This window comes from Falco cherrug, chromosome 5 (genome assembly GCF_023634085.1).
Source record: "Falco cherrug isolate bFalChe1 chromosome 5, bFalChe1.pri, whole genome shotgun sequence".
NCBI classification, from domain to species: Eukaryota; Metazoa; Chordata; class Aves; order Falconiformes; family Falconidae; genus Falco; species Falco cherrug.
In genome coordinates this window covers 26,068,487-26,094,062 of record NC_073701.1, presented here as the reverse complement: position 1 = coordinate 26,094,062, position 25,576 = coordinate 26,068,487, and the positions used below count along the sequence as shown (strand labels likewise).

Here is a 25,576-nt window from a genome sequence, read left to right as displayed (position 1 = left end):
GGTAAAGAAAACGAACTGGGTTTAGACTGAAATAAGTCAGAAAAGGGGGAATTGTTGTCCAAACTACAAAATTATCAAACTCTAGTTTAGTGTTTAACTATAAGTTAAACATTTCTGTGCACAAAGTTTAGGTCAAGCTGACCCATCCTCTAAAGCCGTTAAATTTGATGAATGAAAGGACTTCTAATCAAGGGTCTTGTCTTTCCTGGGAAACGGACAGGCTGAGCCAATACAAAGGGTTCAAGTAAAGTCCCCCCCTCTTTAACATGACAGACACGTTCACCAAAGCTTTATCTAGCTCACTATCACTGTTTCCAAATTCCAAACTCATCCTTCGCTCAAGACTTCAAGCCTGCCAGTGGCAGCTGGGGTGCCAGACTGGCCACCATGCCTGGCCCTGGCAGCCGTGGTTGCCCGGGGCAGATGCAGGCAGCGTTACAGCCTCCCCATCTTGCTCTCTGCAGCGATAGCCCCCGAGGCACAAGGGCACACACTCGTTGGAATGCTGGACTGTAAATCTCCAGATACTGATAAGAAACTTCCATGGCAGTGAAGGATTGCAGTCCAAAGGCTTAATTGCTCCCTCTGCTTTCTAACCTCCCAGCAGGCCACTGCTGATTGATAGCTTATGCCCCCTTTGGGTTTTTTCTGACTGATTTTTAATATAAAATATAAGAAAACATTAGAGGATGGCTTCAAATTTATTACAGTGTTCTTAAATTTCCTCTGAGTTTTTAAAATAATCAACCAAGATCTTGATGTAACTATTACTAATGAAATCAAATACCAGTTTTGGCAAATAACTATTTAAATGCAAGTTTTTCAGTTCTTACTCTGTTGTATGCCCAATGGCTTGATACAGCACAACTGAATTCAGTTTTGATACAGCACAACTGAATTCAGCTGTACACTGCAAAAAAAGTGCAGCAGAATAATCAATCTAGTAAAATGACAGCCATCCTCAGGGAGGAAAAACAACATCACGCTTGAACTAGGTCAGAATTCAGACAAGCAACTGGAATAAGATGAGATTTATGAAGTCCTCCTCATTAATTGATCAATATATTCCACGTCATACCTACAGAGTCATGGACTATTCCCAGGTTTTTCATCACTGAAATATTGCTACAAGTTTCTACAGGGGAGACTACCCAGGCTGCTAACAATTTCTTGGGCTCTTAATTATTATGCTGAGGTTGAGTTTACCCAGCATCTCAACCAGAGAATCAACTTCCTGATCTTGTGTGCCTACACACAAACACAAATGCGGGACATGGGATAAGCATCACACCTACACACCTGTACCGTGCTCTCTGTGCACTGTAATGCACAACATTGCCAAATACAAGGACAGAATGAGAAAAATCCCCCAAACAGAACTTCTGGTGTAATCACAAATTTTGGCAAGGCATTACCCCTGTTAGAGACTGCACGCTTATTTAATAGCCTCTACCTTTGATCACATGGAAATTTCTGTGGCACAAGTAATTTTTCTTCAGTTTGTACAGAGCACAAGTAGCTCTTGTGAGAGACTGAAACCACAAGCAAAAAAAAAAAAAAAATAGCCTTGCAGGCACGTGCATCTGTCCTATGCCCCATCCTCAATTGATGGAGCCTTCTTACGGTCAAGTGGCCAAAATGGAGCCTTCTTATGGTCAAGTGGCCAAACTGCCCTAGTATGTGATCCCAATGTATGAAATTAAAGTGCCACCCATTTTCATGTTCCAGAGTGTGGCAGGCATTACTCTGCAGCAGTTTGGTGTCTGCTGTGGGAGCGGTGTAGCTGCAGCAAGCACAGGGAAGAAAGCTGAGCTGCTTTAGGAAAAGAACATTCCTATTACAAGTCAGAAACATTAATAGTATTAGAGATACTAAGTCAAAATCCCTGGGTTTCCATAAAGTAGGATTTCTTTCTATGTGCAATTCAAAGCCTCAAGTTTAAGTTAAAAATCGATTTCTGGCCTTGGTCCTGAGAAACTAGGAACTATTGCTTTCCCTGTGGACATTTCCAGTTATCATCACTAAAGGGGAAGCTTTTGGAGACAGCTCTCACATAGCAACAAAAGGATGAGTGAGACTACATTCTCTGAATCCTAAATGTTTTTCCCCCACACTTCTGAGCCCCTCAGAGATCATGTTAGTTGAATTACAGGAGCATCTACACAGAATTCAGATGTACTCTTGGTTATTACCCTAGCACACTACGGTGTCAAAACTGCTTCTTCTAATAGGGCCTTTTTTTGCTTGCTTTCACAAATAAATGTAGCATAAAGTCTAAAGATTTTTCTCAGTCAGTCTTATTAAGGGACTGAAGTTGCTTTAGCACTGTTCTGACAGGCCACTGTTTGACCCTGACTGAGCTGCAGTTTTATAACTGCTTTACTCAGTAAACTACATACGTAAGGGCAGGCATTCCAGTTTCCTAACAAAGGAGACAGATTTCAAGCAAAACTAAACATTCTTGTACCGAATAGAATTTTATTTTCCTTCTTCTCATTCCCTTGGGGAAGTGTTTGGGTGACCCAGAGAGCACCCACTGAATCTTTTCCAACCATTTTACTCAAATGTAAACACCGTACTGAAAGCTTTTCCTGTCCTGACTTGTCCTAAACTCAGCCATAAAAACATCACACCCTGCCTAGCACTACCAACAATTACATTTTTTCTCTCCTCTACCATTTGTTGTCCTTTTTTTCCCTCTTGAAGATTATGAGGATGTTTTTTTCTTCTGCCCCTCCAACCCTTACTTCTTATTCCCTGTTTCTTCAACAAGAGGTATGAGGATACTGAATTTGCAACAAATACTAATTTCTCTCAAATATCTGTCATTTGGGTTAAACAGGGGTTAATGAAAGACAACCAATGTGTAACAGCTAAATTCAAAGTGGTAAGAAAATAAGACTGCTAATCTTACAGGCTGCTCTTTGCCAGATTTCATCTACAAAGTGCGTTAGTACCCCAGTGATGACAGATGTTTTAAGCTGCACTTATTTATTTGCTAAAAAAGAAGAAAGTATCATACCTCAAGGACAAAAATCATAAACAGAAGTGAACAGCAGCAGCCTAGGCCACTCTGTCCCTCTGTCCTCAAGACAGCAGGCTGGTCTCTAATAATGTTTTCTCCTGAAGCTTTATGAACCTGAGGATAACTTCTGGGAATCAAAGTATTATTTTTTTAATCAAAATTTTCTCCAATGTTCCCCCTTCATTTTAAGACCATATCCTCATATTCATGGGAAAAACTTAGTTAAGAAAAACAAAACCAAATCAACAAAACCAAGCCAACTCATTTTGAAAAAGAAAGCCCAGCTGTCAGTAAAATAGTTGTGATATTCTTGGCTCTCATCTTGGCAGATGGAGAGGCTGGGGAACCACTGTGGACACAAATTTTTGTCTCCACAGTGCAGACCCCCCTAGGTGAAAATGCATATTTTAACATATATTAGCTAGCGCGTGTTATGTAGCCCATATTAAAAGCATACAATGGAGAAAGTCGGTCATAATACCCTTGCATGTTACATGGCTGAGTTCAGCCTCATCAGGTGTTACCAATGTAACATGTTAGCATGAGGATTTTAACACTGATCAGCTAATACCTGCAGAAGTGTGTGTGGGGGGGAAGTCTTTTCTTTCTTTTGTGTTTGACAAGACCCTAAATGTTTGCTTGAAAAGAATGGTAGTAAGTCAAGGTTAGTCAGAGCTCGACTAATCACACCTAAACCTTATTTTTCTCCTACAGCAGAACTACCGTCACACATTTTACTTAGGTGCGACAGACTGCGATAAGAGATATCCCATGCCACAAGCTCTAGCATCAGCCCTTTCTCTTCTACAGAAATCTTAACTGTGATCCAAATCCAGCTATTCAGGGGAAGGGTACGAGTAGGAAACTTTAAAACACTGTCAATCTGGTGAGCTTTGAATAGGATCCCCCACCTCTGGCACATGTGGGACTGGAAGGGATAGGTAAGACAGCAGCTGACTGCAAAGCATACACCAGCCCATGGCACAGCTGTCTTGCAGCAGCCTTGAGGTCAAGCACCAGCTCTCTGCCAGGCTCTGAGCAAAGACCAAAGGCTCTTCTTCTCCCAGCCCTGGGAAACGGCTCGGAGATGGAGCTCCTTCTGACTGTACCATGTATTTCATCACACCAGAACTGGTGCTGGTTGTGCATTGTGCTGATAAGGACAGTCAAGGCTCCGGATAAAGCTCAGTCAGGCTTTTTGGAAACACTGAAATGCCACAGTACTTGTTTCAGACAGGAACTCTTCCTTGTTTTCAAAGGTGAAAGGGGATTGCTTTATATAAGGCAGTCTCCATTAATATGGGCTTTCATGGGAGAACAAAAGCAAATGATGCAATTTTTCCTGCTTAGAATCTCAATTAGAAACTTGGATTTAGCACCAGTACAAAGCTTTGAGAGTAACTCGGGAATGGGAGAGAAGAGTTGATGCAGAAGACAGGATTTCTGAAAGTGAAAAAAACCCTTTTTTGAAAGAGAAAGCCAGTTGTTAATACCCTATAATTTAATAGCAAAGCAAAAAGGATGGTAGGTTCTTTAAATAATCCATCAGGGAAATTGCAGAATGTTGCTAGTATTATATCTGTTTAAACACACAAAACAGATGTGAAAGACAGCTGCTACGTGACGGAGTCTGGGTATTCTTTTGCAGGATATAAAGAACTCAATAGATTCACACTAGCATTGTTAAAAGCTCTTGAATATCGAGGGCACTGGAAAAAATATTACAATATTTGAACCTTGGGTAGGGAAAACAGTTTCAGTTAGTATTGTGGGTATGGGAATCCCAGGAATTTCTGAGCTTTAGGATGCAACACAAACTTCGTCCATCATCTCACATAGTTCACTAAGTGTCAATCACCAAATGTCAGAGGCACCACCAAATGCAAGAAGGCATCCAGTTATGAGAAACTGGGACCTCAGCCTCTGTGCCTCAGCTCCCCCATTAGGGGAAAAAACCTTCATCTAATTATAGGAAATTTGTACAAATTACATACCTTAAGAAATTAGACCACCATTAAAACACAGTGCAAAAAACCTGATTACCAGGTTAAACAATACATGCATTTATATAGAAGAGGTAAAAATTTGTAAAACATGTCTTGGTTTTAAAAAAACAAAAAAAAGTCTTACTGCAAACAAAATTTCAATTTCTTTCCATAGTATTTTATCTCTCATATGACTAAAACTAATGTGTGCTCTAAGAACAGACTGGTTAAATTATCCCACCAAATAGGCAAGGAGCTGAACAGATGGCAGCACCACTGAGGTAGCAACAGGAATCACTAGTCCTCACTTATCCAGATGAACTTTATCATTTCCGTAACATTAGAAAATTACTCACCTATGAAATACAAAGTTCTGAGGATGGGGCAGAAAACTTCCTTTTTTTCCCCTGGAATAGAAGATTATGGACTGTCTAGACACCAGCATGATAATGTTAGAAGTTCTAAAAGGAAATCACATACAGACATACCCCATTTCTGCTAATTTGTAGGCTTTTTAAAGACCACTGATTTGACAGACAACATTTAATTTAGAATGTATGTGAACTACATGCAGTCTGCTGGTAGCTACCTCGGGTTATTTTGTTTCTCTTGTAGGAAGCGGGGATTTTGGATAAGATTACCTTGAACTGCACATACACCTTTATGTTGCCCATAAAGAAGGCTGGTTTAAGAGGAAAATTAGTGTGCTCAGCCAAAACATGCATGACAGCACTTACAGGGAGCCAATCCCTTACAGACAGAAGGCAAACCATGGTTGGTTTGGGGCACTTTTGAATTTATACAGTCGTATGAAACACACAGGAAAAAAATACCTAGGTTTTAGAGAGAAACAAAGCTTCTTTTTTCCTGCTTATTTATCCCATCCTGCCATATGTTCCAAAACAAAGGAGAAAGGTCTTAATTACAGGAGTTACTGGGGTACTTTCTTGCCTACAGAGCACAGCAGAGCCTTTTCAGAAAAAGAATTGGTTTTATCACGATTTTTGTTAACGGTTGGAGTGCACAAATGAGTTTAAGTGTAGCAATGCACACTGAGACCAAGAAAATTCACTCAGTTGTACTGAAGGGAAGAGAGCAGTGTGGAGTCTGTGTGTAGGGTTTGTCTGGGTTTTTTTCATTTGACTTCGCATGCCAGTATGCAAATAGTTAAACAGCAATATTCAGCAATTTTTAGCAGCAATTTTGCAAACAATGAGGCAAATACATACTAGATACAGTCCAGCTGAAGTCAACAGTGATGCATCAGGAATCAACTTTGGTCAAGGTCTATAAACATGCTATGCAGACAAACAGGTCTTTGATGCCACTTGATATCTAGATGAGACCAGTTCCAGAAAAAAAAAAAACAAAACAACACACACCAGAAAACAAAAAGGGCAAGGGAAAGAAAGAAAGAAATGGAAGAAAGAATGGGAAAAAAAGCACTCAACAAAGGTCTCAGAAACTTGTTCTTCGCATAAGCAACTGAAAAGAGAAAGTAAAACTAAGGCCACAGACTGAAGCAGAGTTTTTAAAGTCTGGTCTTGCGCCAAGAAAGATGCTTCTTGTAGCCAGCTGTCTGTACCTTACAGACAGAAAGACTCCCAGGGTAACTCTTGCAGTGTAAGGAAGTTGGAAAAGTTCTCTGTGCTACAGAGCTTTATTCCAATGCAAATCTTGCATTCAGTTTTTCACAGTAAGTATGAGGTTTAATGTCCTTGAATAAGGGCAAGTGCAGAAAGCTGAGGGATGCTGACTTTTCCATGATGGCACAGTGCTGGAGGATATAATCCCTGCATCCCCTGAATCTTGTACAGGCTTTCTTAACCTCATTGAAGATGCACTACATGCCCGAGTTTCCCTTCAGGCTATAGTTACACTGAGGACAGCTGAAATGCATGTGCCTGGCCTGGATAAGGCACAAAAATATTAAAAGTGTAAGGCTACAAAATACACTGGAAGTCAATAAAGCACTGGTAAGAAAGGGATACAGTCCTCCTGGGAGGTGATGCACGGAAATCATGTTTGAGTACACAAGAGAAGACGTATCTGCAGTTTTCCCTTTACTCAGAACAGCAGCAAGTGAGATCTGCAAGAGCCATTTCCAGTCTGAAATAAAACCTGGTGGTATCAGCTCTGTGTGTTTTTTTCCTTATTAGCTCTTCTTAAAACACAAACACCAGTTCTGCTTACCTTACACAGCAGTGATCGTGGCAAACAAAAGCCTACCAACACGTCAATCCAGAGGCAAGCACACTTGTACAAGTCTCATATACAACCTCTTAATGTTCATTATCTTAACCAGGGAAAATGCTCTATTAGTGCTTTGGTTGTTCTTTCATATCCATGCCCCCTCATAACTCAACTGCTGTCCTACTTATCTGCTCCCAGAAAAGCCACACTGGAGCCACAGGAAATCCATCCGTCTCCTCTGGGAGAAAAATCCTCTTCAAATAAGCCCAGAGTGCTATCACTAGCTGCCAGCCTGCTACCTGGCAGCAGGGGAAACCTCCACCAGGACCGCATTTATTGCAGTCGGTGCCCTCTGAAGGCCCAGCCGTGCACAGGGGAGCTCAGCACTCACCCAGACGCATCTCCATCACCATTTTTAAACCTCCAAGTACAGCTACATCTTAAATCCGACTGGGTTTAAGAGAAGGGGTAGGATGTGATTTGGATGCATGACAACTATCTGGAACAAATAATTTGTTTTAAAGGAAGTCTGAGGCCTCTTTGGAAAAAAAAAATTAAGTACATAAATACAGAAAAACACTCACCTTAGGTAAACTGTCTCTGCTATTAAAAGAATTTGTCTTCACCTATTTTGCATAACAGAAGTTTTTTTAAATAAATTATGTTTTTATTTTTCAGTGAAGCATTTCACTCCAAGATATGTTAAAATGTGAGGCACCGGTACTGCGTGAACTTGCAGTTCAGCTGGCCAACTGCAAGGACATGGTGCCACCAACACCCCAGCAGAAGCTGCAGCACAGTTGGGGAAAGGGGGGCCAGGGGGGTGAAGGGTGTGAGAGAGAGAAAGAGAGAGAGAGAGAGAGAGAGACTGACTTCATGTAACAGGTGCACTTTGCTGAAGAGCCAAACTAGTGCTTCGGTGCTTGTTTTTATTTTCTAAAAGAAAAGTAGTGAAAATTCTAGAAAAACACTAAATAAACAAATTTTAAAAAATATCTTCTGAAGAACATGAAAGTTGTTCCCAAAACAAGTGAAAGCAAAACATCTACTTCATATATAATCAATCTCAGGCCAAATTATTTTTCCCCACCCTTGGTTGAGCAATAATAGGCTATCAAGGCCGTGCAATAAAACCCCACACTATAAAGTGAAAATTACAGCAAGAAAAAAACCTGAATCTAACTGGAGAACAGCATAGCTGAAAACACAGGTTCCATCTGTATATTCGTGACAGAAAGCAGCAATAAGTCACATTTAGAAGTTAACCCAAATCATGCTAAAATAATGAAAGTTTCTAATGGAGTACAGACAGGAGACGAAAAGCAGAAAGCCAGAGGAGAAGACGACACATGGCTCCATACCCCAACAGCCCCTGAGTTATGTGCTTCAGTGGAGGAAGTGACATGTGTGTATTTTACTTTGCTGTTGTTTTCACAACCCATTTTACCACACCATTGAATGACACCATTATAGGGCCTGAACTGTGTTTCAGCTGCATCACCAGCTTTAAAAATAACTTGACCTTCTAGACCTGGGATGGAAATGATGCTTAAAGCTGCCTCCGCTACTTCAAGGCACAACTAAGACGGGGAGTTTCTTTGCAGAGTGCAGCATAAAAAACCACAACTGCTAAACAAAGCAAAACCTGTGGGTTTAGATTTCAGTAATAAGACATGCTTTGATATTTCAAACATTGCAAGATGGTATATCTCATATCAAATTGTTGTGGTGGGACAGGAAAGAAATAGTCATGGCTAAATTTCCTTAACTCACAGCATCTAATAAAGAATAAACCATCCTATTCTGTTTTTAATGTCCTGGGCTTGCTTACAACCCCTGGGGAAAAGGTCAGTGCAATATGATATGAAAAAAACAATGATAATCCAGTTTTTGCATGTGATTCTTGATGGAAAGAAATATTCTCTCTCCAATTCACTCTAAGTTATTGCGATGATTTTTAATGAAATCACAACAGAGCAGGAAAACTCCAATAAATTTGCTACCTTTGGAAGCAAGGAGCTTTCCAGTTTTAGTCAAAGAACAAAATTTTTGCCAAGTATCCTGCCTTTATATATATGATCATGACTCTCTACCTTGAGGCACAAAATTACAGAGGCTGTAGCACTGATTATTCTGACTATGCAAAGAATCAGTGTCTCCAACATTTCTGAGCTCAGCTAAGAACTGTAGGACTGTAGACTGTGTCAGGGGAACTTCAGAGTTTCAGTTTGTAACGTGCATTTATTGGGTCTGAAAAGGAAATACAGTTCCCCAAAGTAAATAGGTATCAAAGAATGATTAATCTACATAAATGTTTCTGAATCTGAGCTGGTAGTTGATTCACCTTACCCTTCTGATTGCTGCAGTGAGAAGCTAGGTAACAGTATTCATTGAATTCCTGAAAACTGGTCCTTAGCTCATGCAGGCAATTCACAGCCTGAATTCAGCAGGAGGCAAGTGATGTTGCTGCCCTGTGTCAGAGCTGATCACACAAGAAGGGTTTATTACTATTGAATAACATGCTAAGAGGAGAAGGATTTCTTAAACAGAAACATGAGCAGGGTTGTACTTTTCTTATTTTAAGTTTCCAGACCCATGTGCTCTAAAAATTTTTCATTTTTCAAACTTCAGAACATGCACTGCCTTCTTTCCCTTGAAGACATTAAAACAATTTCAAGTGGACTAACAATACAGTAGTATTTTTAAAGTCTATTAGCAATTTAAGGTTCCATTTAATTTATAGCCTATAAAGCCATTTATTTTAAAACAGAGTTATGGCTCTGGTATGTAACTCCACTTTGTAACAGATATGGTGAAAAAAAATTTTGTAGTCAGGTTAGGAGAAGGAGTAATTCATAACTTTTAGAGGGCAGGAAAAATGATAACAGAAACTCATAACTGGCTTTCAATGGATAAAACCACAAAACAATGCAAAAATTTAATACATGAAAGCTGTTCAGGGACTGACTTTAAATCACCACTGACATTTATAGAGCATGGGCAAATGAAGTTGTATAAAAACCAGCTTTATCTCCTAGCCTCCAAACCAAGAATATTTTGATGATGACTCAAAGATCTGCAATAAAATGAATGTCAAAAACACACTAATCTCATAAATCTACATCTATAGCTATTTCTTACCTGCTTAATAACATACTGCCCAGTAAAATGCTTATGAGAATTGCTGCCAAAACAGGATGAGCGTCAGTGCTGCAAAGCGCCTATGAACATGTCTGAAAGTATCATCAGTAAGCCTATCCGTAGGCTTTCTTGGGTACCTTTTATGCTGCTGCTTCAAAACATGCTTAGATGTCTTTGTGAATTGGAACTTCTTTTCTGACATCTTGCAAAGGGGTCTGCAGATTCAGTCCTTCATTGCATTTGAAGTCTTGAACAACAAACCAAGGCCATCCTTCTCCTCCCAGATTTTCCAAGCAAGCCAAGGCAGAGTGAGCTTATGAAACCTTGTTACTGGCTTGACACAGGCCAAAATATTTAATTTCTCTCTCTAATATATTCCTAATTACTTGACAACCAAGCCCTTGTCTATACCTATTCTTCAGATTTTTTTACTTTTCCTTCCCTGCTTTTCTTATTCATCCTGAGCTCTCTGCATGCCTCATTTGAGAGAGGCAGATAGTCACTGCACATAGAATACCACTTGAGAGAAGTTGTTTGGAAAAGAATCACTTTCCTTTTCTCCATATTGAACAGAATTTTGCTCTTGCCATGTTAATCACCTACAGCTACTAAGCACAGAACCAGAACCTGGTATCTTCTCACTGCTGTTGTGTTGCCACTTCCCTTGGGAAATGAGACAGGAGGAAATATGAGCAACAAATGTAAACCACCCTCTATCATTAGCCAAAACTCACAGTATCGCATCTGTGAACAGCATTGCCTTTGCATCCCATTTTCGTGACTAGGTATGAAGGGCTGATAGGAAGTGGCCCAATTTTAATCCACTTGACTCCGAAGCTGACACTGTAATGCCACAGCCATTCTTCACATATATTTCACAGCCAGCATCAGAAAAGCCATCCTGACCATTTAACTGAAGTGAAAATCAAGTATCTATGATGATGACTTCAAGGCATATTCAGCTGAAAGAGCCAACATACTGTGCTTCAGAAGGGAAGGAAAGGCTACACAGACAGAATGAGTGAGCAGCGAAGACAAAAATGGCATTCATATCTAGTCCTACCTATTTGATAGGGTTTTGGGAACAATAACGTCACAGAAGCAGACAAGCTCTGATTATGTATGAGCATCTGCACGTACACATCTAAAACATTTGCCAGCAAAAGTGCATTTCTTTCAATCCTGAGGCTTAAAAGTGGATTTGACCATTACAATGAAAGGGTGATAACACTGTCTGACCTCTTCCTGACTTGCTGCCCTCCTCCTGGATGCTGACTGGCACCGACTGTTGAGAAAAACTAAAAATAACCAGCTTGTTTCATGTATTGTACTAAGGGCAAAGGGAGAAAAAGAGGTGGCATATTTGAGTTTCTTGCTGTTCACCCTCCTGTCATCTTCCTTTTCTATTTTTCCCCCTGAGATAAAAGTTTGTTGCAGAAAGCACAATTAGCATGGATGATGGGAGCCAAGAACTTATTAACGCTTTCATACCAGTGCCAAACTGGTAATGAGTTTGACGTTTTGAGGCAGAAGGGGGAATTGAACTGGAGAACATACTCCACAGAGGACTATGCTTAAGGTTGGCATCACATTGCCACACAGAGCAGACATCAGTTTTCTAAGATGTAGGCTGAATGAATCCAAGTGAGAAGATACCAACATAGAGAACACAGAAATATAAACCCCAAAGATGGTTGCTTTTCTCATCGCTTTCAGGGTTTCATGGGTTTTGTTTCTATGCGGCTTCTTTCTTTTTATTTGTTTGGTGGGGTTTTTTGCCAAGGAAATTTTTACTACCTGCTGACTATCCACGTATTAGACATGTCATGGTCAGTCTCACTCTGACTACACCTCACAAATAATCCACTTCTGGGGCCAGGTCACCAGCAACAACACAAGCTCTGTGCCCTGGTAGCTAAGACACATTCCCGGGAAAAGGTAAATCCTATTTCCCAAAACTACCTAGTAAATTGTAGGAGAAGCCCTTACAAATAAGACAGTACTGAAAAGGACAAGAAAAAATACACTGAAAATAAATGTGGCTTTTGAACAAATGAGAGCAGATGCAGAAGCTCAGGTACCCTGGCCGGTAATTACTGTCCACCTGTGATCGGCACGCATGACTTTCTCTCAGGGTCCAAGTACTAATCACAGTATCATAAGAGATCATTAGGTTTTTCAGATTTGTTTGGTGAATTTCATCTCTGAATCAATTACTTCAGTCCTGCACTGCTTAATCACAAGCAACATCGAAGAAAGTTCAGGAAGAAGCAGGTTAGGAAAACAGGCCATAATGCATCCATATGTAGAGAACAGGAGAAAGTCAGCAAGAGAAGGTAAAGTCAGGCAGACCTACAACGCGTGCAGGGACTCCCAGGAGAAGAGAAATACGGCTGCACCGCCTGTGCACTGAGCACTGGGAATACATCAAGATTACTGTTCTCTAAGCCTGAGTCCTGAAGGCATAAAACATTCAGCAATTGCCACATTCTAACACTGAATGGCTGATAAGAACAGCATCAGTCTCTCAGAGAAACTTGTAACTTTTTTTTTTCTTTTTGAAATTAGAGACTGCTCAGGATATTTTAAAAAATCAGAGGGAATTAACTGGAACAGGGACAACAAACTTACTTTCATTTGTGGAATATTCTTAAACAGTGGTGCATGTCACTGAAACTTATGCTTTATTTGTTTATGTACTGAGAACTTCCAGAAAAAAATTTCTCCTCCTTGTTGTGTCTTTATCTGGAAGAGTGCTTAAGCTTTTGGACTTAAGCTTCAGAAAGTCTGGCATCCAGGGTTTTCTTCCTTCCTCACTTAATCCCAAGCAAATGAATGAAGTCACGAGGTACAAATCAACACAGCTCCTGGGCTCTTGCTCCTAAGAGTCCAGATCACATTGCAAGGATTCTTTAAAAACTGGCAACACAGCTAATCCTGCCACTGCCAAAAACTGTACTACTCCACACCACTTGAATAGACAAAAGCCCAAGTTATTCTTAACCAGCAAATTAATACTGAAAAGGGTGAGTCAGCACAAGCAGTTCTTAAAAGGGCTTCCTCTTCTAGAAAGAGAAGCATGCCAGCAAAGTTATGCATTTTTAAAAAGTAGAGGCTGCACAAACCCAACATTTTCTCAAGTTCTGAGAGCTGCTAGCCCAGCCTCCAAGCAGCCACTCAGAGGTGCATGGTACCTGAGAAACAGGGATGTAACATGACTATGCTTTCCCTGGCATCCCCTCCTAGCCGCCTGCATCAGGAGGCTGAGGAACTTTCTGAGCTGGGCCCTGCCTGGGTCTGGATCTTCAAGTACAAGCAGCACTGATGGCCCCATCCTCCGTGAAATTCACCTCACTCTTCTTTAAACCCAGGTATACCTCTGGGCTCCACAGCTGTCCTCTCAGCACATTCTCACTCGATACCTTGCACAGAGGGGTACATAAAGGGCTTTGAAACACTAGCTCGGCACAAATAAGGGGTCATTATTTCACAGATCTTATGTAAGAACAAGCACTGCCAGATCCGATTTGATTAATTACTGCCCAGAGATTACAAAGTGCAGCTGAAAGGGCACCCTCTTCATGTTCTATTTGAGGCCCTGCAAAGGACCCTTTCTAAAAGAAGGAGCTGGGAATTTAAGTATTTAACAAGGTGGCACACTGTATGCAACGGTCCCTTCATTACGCTCCATTATCCCACCTGGCCTTTTTTTGACCTCCCTACTGTCCATTGTTTGGCCGTTATTCACAGCAGAGCTAAACGCCTGAACCTTGCCAAAGAAAACTGTGTCATGCATGTGTCAGATCACAAGTTTGCATCCTAAGTCACTGTCCCCGGCTCATTAACAGGAAACATAACCAATCAAAGCTGCTTTGGCTAGCTTGCAGGTATATTTGAGGGCAGGAACAGCAAAACAAGGAGCTGAAGATTACACTGAAGAAAAAGTGCCACAACAAAATGTATTTATCCTGCATTCTTGACATCCCTATTCAATTCCAGTTAGTGCTTATGAGGAGTATGAGCTTGGAAAAACAATGATTTTATGAGCAGCTATAGAATTATAGCAATTTAGGGTTATAAACCATACTTCAGGAAATAAAAGAGTAAATCTTACCATGGCCACCTCTGGTTTCACTTGCAGGAGGGAACAATTTGTTGGCCAATGCATGAAACAAGAACCAGAAGAAAGCGTTTGGTGGTAACTAAGTAATAGATCAAGTTGAATGGCAGATTTATAATTAAATCTTTATCTGTTAATAAGGGTACTCAGAAGCAGTCTACAGGGGACAGGTCTTGCTGCCCATACACAAAGCTCTTGCTTTGACAGACAATATCAGGCTACCAGTATATCTATCCCTTTCACAGCATGAGGAGAGATTTGGTAGGATTGCTTTATTTTTCTGTCTCCAAGACAAAGAAAGCCATTTTGTTTCTTTTCAGAAAGAAAGTTCTGCAAACAGGGGAAAGTAAATACACAGAGCAGAGAAAACCATTTAACAAGCACCAGCATCTAACTCTACAAAATAACACCCTCACAAAACCACTGTAAAAAAACATGGAAATTGGTAATGGAAACAAAAACATGGAAAAAAACATGGAAATGGAAGTGTCAGCAAACACCCACTGATAACAACCTGCAGCATTCTGTACCTTTCAGACTGCCTCATGCCGCAAAGCCAGGCTTTACGCTTCAGTGTGGCCTGCTGCTATTTCTTCCCATTGCAGCCCACGGCAGCCGCAGCCACCAGACCCATCTGTCCACTGCCTTCGCTCCTGCTAGGAGACATTCTACAGGGGACCTTGCGGTGGTGTGTGCCCCCCACCCCATCCTGACCTAACAATGAATGGCTGTATTTCAGCTCAAAGTGGATCTGGGGGCTCGACTTGAGCAGCACATCTATCTCATAAAACAGATAATGGATGTGATCTAACAAGCAGACAGACTGAGTGGTGCCCCGGGGGAGGCAGGGGCTCGTGGCCTGGTGTTGCTTCAGTGAAGGTCAGGAAGGTCCCCACATGACCCTAACCATGAATCTGTATCATAAATCTGGCTGTAGCAAATTCTGTAGCAGGGCCCAGCTGACCTTCCAGAACTAATACCTTGTTAAGGGCCAATCAGCACACAATAATTGACTTAGTCCCACCTCACCATGAGTATAAAATCCAACATTTTAGATATTTTTTATTATTATCATTATTTTTTTTACAATGAGAACTCTAACTGCTGGATGGGTTAACAAGCCTGTACCTCTCTCCTCCTCAAGCAGGGATGCCTCTTCGGTAAGACTTGTGTCTCTGGCTACACTGGATGTTACCCAGGATAGTCTTGTTAACAAAAGCGCTGAACCCTTAACTCAAGCTCGATTTTTCCAGTAAGTCCATTTATCAACAGCAATTCCGAACTTGTTATATCCATTGCCTTAATAAATCATCTATTTTTTTCAACTTTGTGAAATTGTTTCAGTGAAAGTCCTTAAACTGGGCTCTGACAGGCAAACATTGACTCTGATGAGTGGCTGTACATATAATCAATCCTTTAGAGTTAAAACCATTGACCAAGCCTGAGACTAGAACTGGAACTAGGCACACCTAGACTTCTCTCTGAGAAGTTTAGGAAGCAAGGGGATCCTTTCTGAACCTCGTGACTCAATGGGAGGGCTTCCCCCCCTGCCCCCAGCCACTCATTAGACTTTTATCATGACAGATCTCTTTTATAGGAACTACACCTTGCTTCACATCAGTCTGAAGTGAGCAGTTGTAAGCACTTGTAAAAGAAATAGTCACATTACTATGAACACAGTATGGATGGAAACTGTGTAAGTGTCAGGAATCAAAAACAGAACAAGGGTTAAAGGAGCAGCTTTGCAGTGATAGTGAAGGGCACCACTTGCAGTCAATCCAGTGGCCTTCACTTATAAACACACACTGTTGATTTTCCAGAGCCTGTGTGAAGAGGACAGTAATTCAGAGCAGGGACAGGGTCACTCTCCACCCTGTTCAGCCTAAAGTCCCCAGAGGTCCTGCAGCTCTCTCCAGTCTAGATAGAACACAGACAAGTGAGCAGCTTCCCAGGAAAAACACTGTTAACCGTTAACCTGCTTTTAAAGAGGTCCAGGTAAGACACAAGTATATACGGGAGTTTGGCTTGAAGCAGATCAGCAACATCTAACAAGTTTCCCATGTTACAGAACATTATGCTATTATATGATAATTAGGATTAGGGTCAATCTGAAAACCTTTCCTGAAAGCAAAAGGAAGCAATACATTTCTAGCAAACTTTTCAGCCTCTCAAGACAAAAAACCCCCACCCATTAGCACTACCAGCAAAATAGGGGAAAAAAATTTGAGAGGGTGGCTAGACAACCAGGAAGCTGGAAAACCTCCCTTCGGCAAGCTTTTCTAAAAACAGGAGGGAGAGAAGAAAAATACCTCCCAGTGGGCAAAGTAACAAATTTATATTCTAAGCCTAATTTAGAGCCGGTTCTAGCCAGTTGAAGGAAATTTCTAAAACAAAGGAATGTAAATATAGACAGTTAGACTGACGATGCTAATACTGCTATAAATTGTGATGAGAGAACCCTCCTGACAGGAGGAACAGTTCTGCTCTCTCTCTATCATGCCTTTGTTTCTAAGGCAGCTCTGACCCCCACAGTCATCTCACTGGGCTGCTGTGGCATCATTTCCCTACAGCTTCTTTTCAAAAAGCAGCGCTTGCAGGAAGGTACAGTAAGATGAAATCAGTATTACCAATGGCTGCTCTGAATACTTCACCATATCTCCTTACTCATTTTCCCTCTAGAAATGAAGCCATTGGTGCAAGTACCAGCATAATATTAGTGAGAAGATAAATACATTTATAATGCAGGCTTTATTTAATTAGCATAAATGCCCAAATAAACTTTTATTCTTCAGTAGATTGAGTGGGACGTCTGTTGATGCAGCCAGTGGAAAGCACAGAACACCACCACGAGGGAACAGGCAAGATCATGGAAGGATGCTGCACGCTTTGTTGCAGTCAATACTGCAGTTGCTTAAATCACTTCACTGTCTAGGATAATTGTCAAAGCACAATCACAGGTTCCCTATTCTATGCATGAAGGAAATTAGACAACTACGAGGGAAAGCAAGTTAGTAACACTGAAGAGGGTCCACTACTCTCCAAGAGAACTTTGTCACTGTGCCCAGGCCACTAAAAGGTGCTTCCTGCAGTACACGGTTCGTAGCAGTGATTCTTCTCCCAGACTTACCTTTTCCATGTTTCTTCAACACAGAGTTGGAGAAAACTGCTTCCTCATTTGGTAACCTGGAGCTGCCTCCCCAAAGAGCTCAGTAGCCTAGCCACTAGCCATGAGAGATCCAGGCAAAAGACCATGCTCTCTCTGAGGGATGGAGGCATTTTTTTCTGAGGGCTGTCACCTCACAGAGGAGAGACTGGGGTTCTGGTCTCTGCCCCAATTAATATTTAAGTATTTCTTATTAAACATTAATTGAAAGAGGGACTAGAACTAGTTCCCTATTCCCAGCTGAGTGGCTTAGCCTTTAGGCTACAGCCATTCTTACAAGCATGCTCACTCTCGCTCTTCCTGACCCACAAAATTCTACCTATCCCTCAAAGTGAGCAGCTTCATCTGAAGGGATGAAGTGACTGCCAACTGACTGCTAGGGCACTTTCTTCAGAGGGAGAAATGGATTCATGACCCCTCAGGCAGAGAAGAAATTGGAGCCCCAAACCTTGCTACAATCACAGAACCAGAGAGTGGAAGGACATCACTAGGTGATGAGGTCAGCTAGGCAAACATCTCTCCTTGGAGGATCCTGGTACCTACAGCAGTGCTCAATATCCAGCAACAGTGTAGTAACAGACCTCAGCCCAAGCCAGAGGTGTTCCAGAATGTGTCTGTAAACAGACATTTTTACATGGGCAGAAAGTTTTACAGGTGCTAACTTAGGCATATAACAGCTGTAGGAGCTCCCAGGAGTAGGTGACAACTGAATGTATTAAGGATCTCAGGTTTAGACCTAACTACATGCTACATTAAACATGAAGCACTATGTACCCAAATCCTGTCACAGTCTAACCCCAGAGCAACAAAACAAGAACGTGAAACTGGCGTCTGTGCTGGTTAAGCCATGACAGGGCATTAACTAGTTCCAATTTAAACATTTTAGGATTTACCCTTATCCTAAATCTTCACATTGAATAATTATGATTTTTAAATAGGAAACAGCCATAGGAATTTTTTGAAGGTATATTTAGTATAGAAATACCAGTTCTTAATATTCTTTTTTTAGATAAAAGTCAACTTGAACACAATGCCTGTAAATTTTTCCCATTTCTCATGTATTTTCAGAATGCAGATGTGGCCACTTCGCATGAGGTTACATTTCTGAAATGGCCATAGCTAGCAAAAAAACTTCTAATTATTTACCCAGCACAAGTGCTCACACTTTGCATCATACATATGTTCCCCTCAAAAAACGTCCAAGCTATCACACCCATATATTTCCTGATTAGTGCAAAGTACAAGATCTTTGTACTGCTGAAATGAATAAAAATTTAGCTATTGATTTCAAGGGCAGCAGGGCTGCACAACTTCAAATCAGATTATATTTTTTTCCCTTGGTTTCAGCACATAATGCCTCACCAACCAGTATTTTTTCTGCCCTCATCCCTGCTTTTGCCCTCCAGAAGCCCAGGTGCATGCTGTTGCCATGGCCCATTAACAATCCCGTCATATAAACCTCCCTGTTCATCTGTTATCTCCCAGACTGCAGGTACGCAGGTGCCGATTTCATTCTGCAATCCCAGCAGCTGCTGCAGTGACATTTAGTAGCATTGGCTAGCATAGGTTTTAACCCTTTGCATCCTGACTTAAGTCGTTCTTTCTCCTTTTCACTAGTCTTGTTTGGAATAAAGAGCTCACCCATCACCTGCCAGCCTCTTCAGATACAAAAGCATTCATCTACCCACCTCACACAACTAATCCTAATCTCATAACACCTACAAAACTCAAACTGTACTTTCATCTTTCATCTCCATTTTCTACAGTTTCACCTGCTTCCCTTCTTTGCTTCATGTTCTTTCCCCTCCAGCTGCCATCTGTTTTGAGTCAGATGCCCAGCCCCAAGACATCCAGCCTCCTCCTGAAGGAGGGGTACGATCTCATCACAAGAACTTTCTGCTCCAGCTTCTGAGCTGGGTCATCTGTGCTTGCTTAACCACTTCTGTCAGTTGTCAACCTCTCAAGCCAGTGATTTCATGTTCTTTATCCATCTATAAAGTGCTTACAGTTACCATAAGAAAAGACTTTTCAGTGGCACAAACGGAACAACCAGTCACCCATCTGCCAGTTGTAAGTAAACAGTGAAAAAAACAAACACCAGAGAATTAGAATATTATGGAAGATTGTATTTTTTAAATATGTTTTAGAAAGAGTATTTCTTTAGCATTTATAACAAAGGCAGGCAATTCATACGTGGTTGGAAAAAGTTAAATGAGCTAGTAACCATACTGATCTCTCCACACAGAGAGGCCATATACCACAAAATGTGTGCTGCATAACATACAGATTTTGTAAATCTGGTCTCTGACTGCTAAAAAAAAGATATCTGTGGCCTCAGTTTTAAGACCAGTGTATTTTTCGTTCAGATTACAGCAGTTTTAAAAATCACCAAATAACCTTCTATATCCCTGTATGAGGTGGGAGAAAAGAATAAAAAAAGAGCTTCCTACTTTCCAAAAATGTGTATTTTATTTAGTTAGTGATAGTTAATAACATCCCTATCCAAAACTCTAGGGATTTTTATTACATCAAAAATAATGCTGCTGATGTTTTACTCTTTTGATTATTTTAACATGAATCCAGGTGGCCATCTGTGTACAGATATTCCTGGTTCATCCTTCAGCATCAGGGTGAAACAAATACTCAAGTTCTTCAAAAACATGTCTTTTTCTAGTGATGAGCACTGAAATCTCTTTGTTTGCTTTCCTAGACTGAGGCATAATCTCCAGAGACCTGAGCCTTTTATAGCAAGAGGGATCCAATTCAACCTGCCCTGCAGATATCAGCTGTGACTGTATGACAGGTACTTGCAAAAAGGCATGAATTTTTAAACTTTGGGGCTATAGAATACCTGAGATCCCTAAAAGTCATCAGTATTCATGCGCATGTATTCTGATGGTTCACAAAATGCTCATACACATTCATATGACTATGGATTTCTGTGCAAATTCAGAAAGCAAAATGTATTTGGAAGAGAGCTCCCATTATAGACTAGAGAATGGAGAAGCACCAGCTGTGTTATTTAGGGTTACAGTACCAACAGGGGTCACTTTGTGAAACCTTAGCTATCAGTCTTCAGTATCATAAGGGACTGTGTGTCTGGATGAAGTACCATAAATTTCTTTCACCTATGCAAAAATGCTATTTCCAGAACCATACTGCAGTTTTATATTAAGTCTAAAGGTGAAAGGAGTGATTATTTTTTTTTTTTTACTTAGTTCATAAGATGTCTTAGTTATGTTTAAAAAACAACAGTAAAGCATATTATCTTGCAGGAGTGGGAGGGGGTGGGCAGGGAGGGGAAGAGACAAGATACAGCCAGGTAACTTACATTCAGAATCTACATCACTCTGTACAGTTGCTCACATGAAAACCATCCTTGTTTCTTCCTTTTTTCTCTAACTAGATTTTCAAATATACTGCTTAAAGAGACAAATTACATTCTCACTGTATTTTTCAGTGAGATCTACCTGTGGCAGCTTCTAACAATTGTCTTTACCCCAAAATGTACCAGACATTTCATTTTTCCCCCCACCTTAATGATTGTCAAGATTCACAGTAAGCTATGCCTGCATTTTCCTATTAGCAGCACCCAGAACCAAGCAAAGTTCATAAACACTTACAGTAGAAGGACATCTCACTTCTGCAGGCACTTGGACATGGCAGCCATGGGATTTGTGTGTTTGGACCAAGGTATACTGAGCTGGGTACAAGGGTCAGACTTTTTGAGCTCAAGGTGAAAAATCAGTGTAATTCAGTGTGACAAGATACGCAAGAGCCCGAGGTAGGTGTCAATTACCTCTACCTCTTATTATACTCAGGTAATTAATCATAATAGTGTGTGGTGTAAGCTTGGTAATGAACTGCCTGCACTAATCCCATTTATGTTTAAATAGTAGTTCCACAAAATAAAAGTTCAACATAGCCATGGACTTTATACCCAGGGTCCACCATCATCTTAATAATAACAATCAGTTTACTAGCCTTATTTTTATTGAAGTAAAATCCTTTCATTGCACTTTTAACTACTAGGGCTTGTTTCTATTTAGTATTACAATAGGAAATAATTGCAGCTGGTCTTACACTAGGGGTTACTATTATCTTCAAAGAAATGAGGACAATCAATATTGTAGGGAGGACAGGTACTGAAACTGCCTCCTGAATAACTTACAGATCAATAATCATGACAGACAGTGGAAGGGAGATTTGCATTTGAAGGAATCCCAAGGAGACCCCAGAGGAAAGAATCTAGTACCAAGACAAAAACGTGTATTTTCTAACCTGGTTGTTCATTTGTGACTGAACCCCAGGTCATCAGGACCTGCAGGCTTTAACCAAAGATTTTAAAAGAAAGATTTTAGGATGAATATATATAAACTTGGGAGTTTGGGGGTCTTTTTTTTTTTTAACCATCACAACAGCAGTTATAATCACATATCTGAATTGGAACTTGTGAGTAAATAGCATCAATTTACTTCTTACTGCAACCTGATTTGTATTATGGGCAAGTCCAGTGCAACCATTAAATAAGAATGTTCAGTGGGAGTAAAGGGCCCAGTTCCAGGGAGACCATGTCCCCAGGGGTTTCTGTAGGTTAAAAGGATGCCATTCCACTCAGCTGCAGAAAACATAATATTCTTTGTTAATTTGCTAAAGTCACGCAAAAGAATCACTTTCCAAGATCACCTCTTCCCACAGCTGGACAGTAGGGAAGGAGGGAAGACGGGTTATTTCCAAGCGCTGCCTTACTGAATATAGTTGCTCTGCTTAGAAAACTGAATCCATGGAAATTTGTAGGAGAAGACTGGTATGAACAAGGTATGAATGTATGTGTGAAAGCACTAGAAGAAATAGCAGAAGGATAAAAGACAAACGTGCATTGAAGGCACCTCGATGAACAGGCCATCAAGATCATAGTAGACCCATGTGCAACTTCTCAGACTCCCAGACTGCAAAAACAGCCAACACCCAGGGAAGGATACTAGAGAGCAATGAATAGATCAGCAGTGTCACACAGGGACACACAGGAGCAGGATGAGCAGAAAAGACAGAAGTTTTTGATAACCATCATCTCCTTAGGGACAAAAAAGGCACGTCTGAAATGAACACACAGTCACAAATCTATGAGAAACCCAGGACAGGTGATGAGAACTTGATAGTCGGTATTCCTTACCCTCCATTTCACTGTAATTAATGCTGGCCAGTGTGGTGGGACACACACATCTTCAGGAGTCTAAGGTGTTTGTGTCTAAGAGTCTAAGAAAGCGAGCAAGAAAAAATTTGCTAGCAAAGCTGAAGGGAAGTGTCACCTTCCTTTTGTGTATGGTCTTGTGTTGAGCCTTGCTACATCACTTGTGCAAACTAACCAACAATATAGAAAGAATAAACTAGAAAAATTATATCAGTTGTCAACTAATTGGGATATAGAAACAATAGTAAAAAACCTTCTGTCTAAAACTCCAGATTTCATGGGAAAAAAAGACAAGTTCTTAAATATTACTAAATTCTCCACTTAAATTAATCAATAACCACTGTGTCCCGTATTTCCAGCAACTACATTTGGCTTCTTTACTATGGCCCATTTTCTAAATACAAGCATGCGTATGAATTTTGCTTTAGAGTAGAAGAAAACTGGTGAAAGCTTCATCAAATTCTTGCTAATCCAGAATACCTGAGAAATCATGTGAATGTTGAGAAAGAGAAGAGTTGCATGAATATCTGAAGTGTGCAGAAAATGTGCTTATGTAAAATCCACTTATACATAGGTGTTATAAAATACAATGCAAAATGCTGAGTGCTTCAGAAATTATAGCTTCCTGAATTAGGTCTTATTATATTTGTAGGGGGTTTTATTGTTGTTCAACAATAATCTTTAAAGTTATATTTTTTTCCTTTCTAAATTGCAGCCCTTTCAGGTCAGGTGGATTCTCGGATGATCACAGACTGGTAGGTGAGCATTTTTACTTCTTGTAGTATTTTCATGACTCAGAACCATGCCATCCATGATACTCCAAGAAAATTCAGCCCTTTGCTCCCAGCACACCCCCATTTACCTCTTTCAAGTCTTGAACAATAGCCGTGAGTCTCTCATTCTCTGCCTGAACATTGGTGACCACCGCTCGGCTCTGCTTCAGCTCATTCTGCATCTCCAAAATCTTCCCAAGGTAATAAGCTTCTTTTGATGCAGATTCCTGCAGGAGGGTCTCTTCACGTGTTTCACCATCTTCAGCCACTTTGCGGTGAATCGAGAAGGATTGTCCAAATGCCTGCAAGAGGAAAACAGTGCACAGTATAAAACTACTGAAGCCCTAGAAAAATTATCAACAATAATGAGCAGCTGCATAGCCAGCGGGAATGAAATAGATCTGTGAGTCCCAAATTTTGACCCAATAAATACTGCCTTAACAGCTGAGGGCCACCATCTCATTTAGCTGAAATGAAGCATCTTGAAGCTGTTCTCATTTGCAGTATGGATTTATGGCCCCTATCCAGGCGACCTCCACTGAGATCAAGATGGTGTTCTGCTAACTAGCCATTAATTAGCACCAGTATTTAACTCTCCTGCAGGAGGCTGGTTGATAAATCGTCAATTCCTTTCTTCTTTAGTTCTACAAAATAAACGTGTGGTTTGTTTTGTTTTAAAGAGCATAAATAGCTGACAAATCATTCCAAATTGCCTTCTATTTGCAACAATCTTTTATTACAGGAGCTGATGTTATGGTATGGAAAAAAGCTCCCATAACTTGAGAAAAAGATAAATGAGCCAAGTACAAGCAGTGACCACCTACAGTGCTGGTAAGCTAAACAGAGTTTGACAGCCCCTTCATTTCGTTTGTACTCAGTGTTTTCTGCTTCTGCTGAAAAGAAACAGTATTTATGTAATTCAATAAGTTTCTAAATATATAGGCAAATTTCCAGTGATTCTCTTCCTCTTGTTACTAGCTTGGAGTGGTCAGTTTAGTAAGGCAGTATTTCTCAGTGGCAATTTCTGGTGTTATTTTGGACAGCTGTGAAGCAACCTGGAAGAAAGCAAAGTACAAGGCATGACAGTAGAAGTAAAGAAGGCATCATTTAGCTGTGAAAGACAGAGAAAAGCCTGCAATAATTTAATTACCTAAAAATAGTAACACAAAATAACACATAAATAAGAAGAGTAATAAAATATACAAAGTAAGATAAAAGCAAAGCTTGTTTTGCTTTTTTGGTGGGTTTTTTTTTAGTATTATTATTATTATTCCCTTTAAAACCAGACATTTGGTTGAAAATGACATGTTCTAATTCTGGAAAAAAGCCAAAAGAAGGCCTTTAATGTTAAGAATATTTAGCCTAACACAGGCAAAAGCTCTCTCATATATCTTAATTCAAAGAAAGTGTTTGAGAGACCATGATTTTTAATTTTTTTCCCCCCCAACATAGGAGAGAAAGATGTAAGTTGTGGTAATAGATGTTCTTTCAGTGGGTTATCCTCCTCAAAATCCTAATCTCTGCGCAGTTCTGTGAAACCAAAGTAGAGTATACATTTGTACCCACTGTAAGCAGAGGCCTACTTTGCCTTCTCATCGGTAAGAGCTACTTGCCAAATGAAATCCATTGTTTTACTGCCACTATTTATAGCCTTTCAGAACACATTCGAAGTTTTTCTGGCATTAGAACTGAAGCAGTCCCTTAGAAACTTCAAAGCAAAACCCTGTTCAAAAACTTTTTAGCTTTTAAGTCTACTTCACTTAGAGAATCCTGTGAACTCAGCATTAAAGGATTCTAAAAATATTCAATAATGTATTAACCCAGCTGTCTTCTTAAAAGATCTCAAGTTACTGAAATAGCAAGCATCAGCAACTTGCCAAATAGGATTTTCCAAATAACAAGAAATTCAATGTAATGAAACTGTTAAGCACCGATTCAGTCACTATATCTATCAATCTAAGACAACTGTTTCAGGAACACTGCTA

The 25,576-nt window shown here is 40.4% G+C and overlaps 1 protein-coding gene across 5 annotated transcripts in view; it reads right to left on the bottom strand.

Moving 5' to 3' along the window:
* BICD1 (BICD cargo adaptor 1) overlaps positions 1 to 25,576 on the bottom strand; it is a 188,192-nt gene that overhangs the window by 69,855 nt on the left and 92,761 nt on the right. For all 5 annotated transcript variants that reach the window (XM_055712169.1, XM_055712165.1, XM_055712168.1 and 2 more), the window contains exon 2: positions 23,681 to 23,893. In XM_055712169.1, the coding sequence (XP_055568144.1) occupies positions 23,681 to 23,893 (213 nt within the window). The remainder of the gene's footprint in view (positions 1 to 23,680; positions 23,894 to 25,576) is intronic.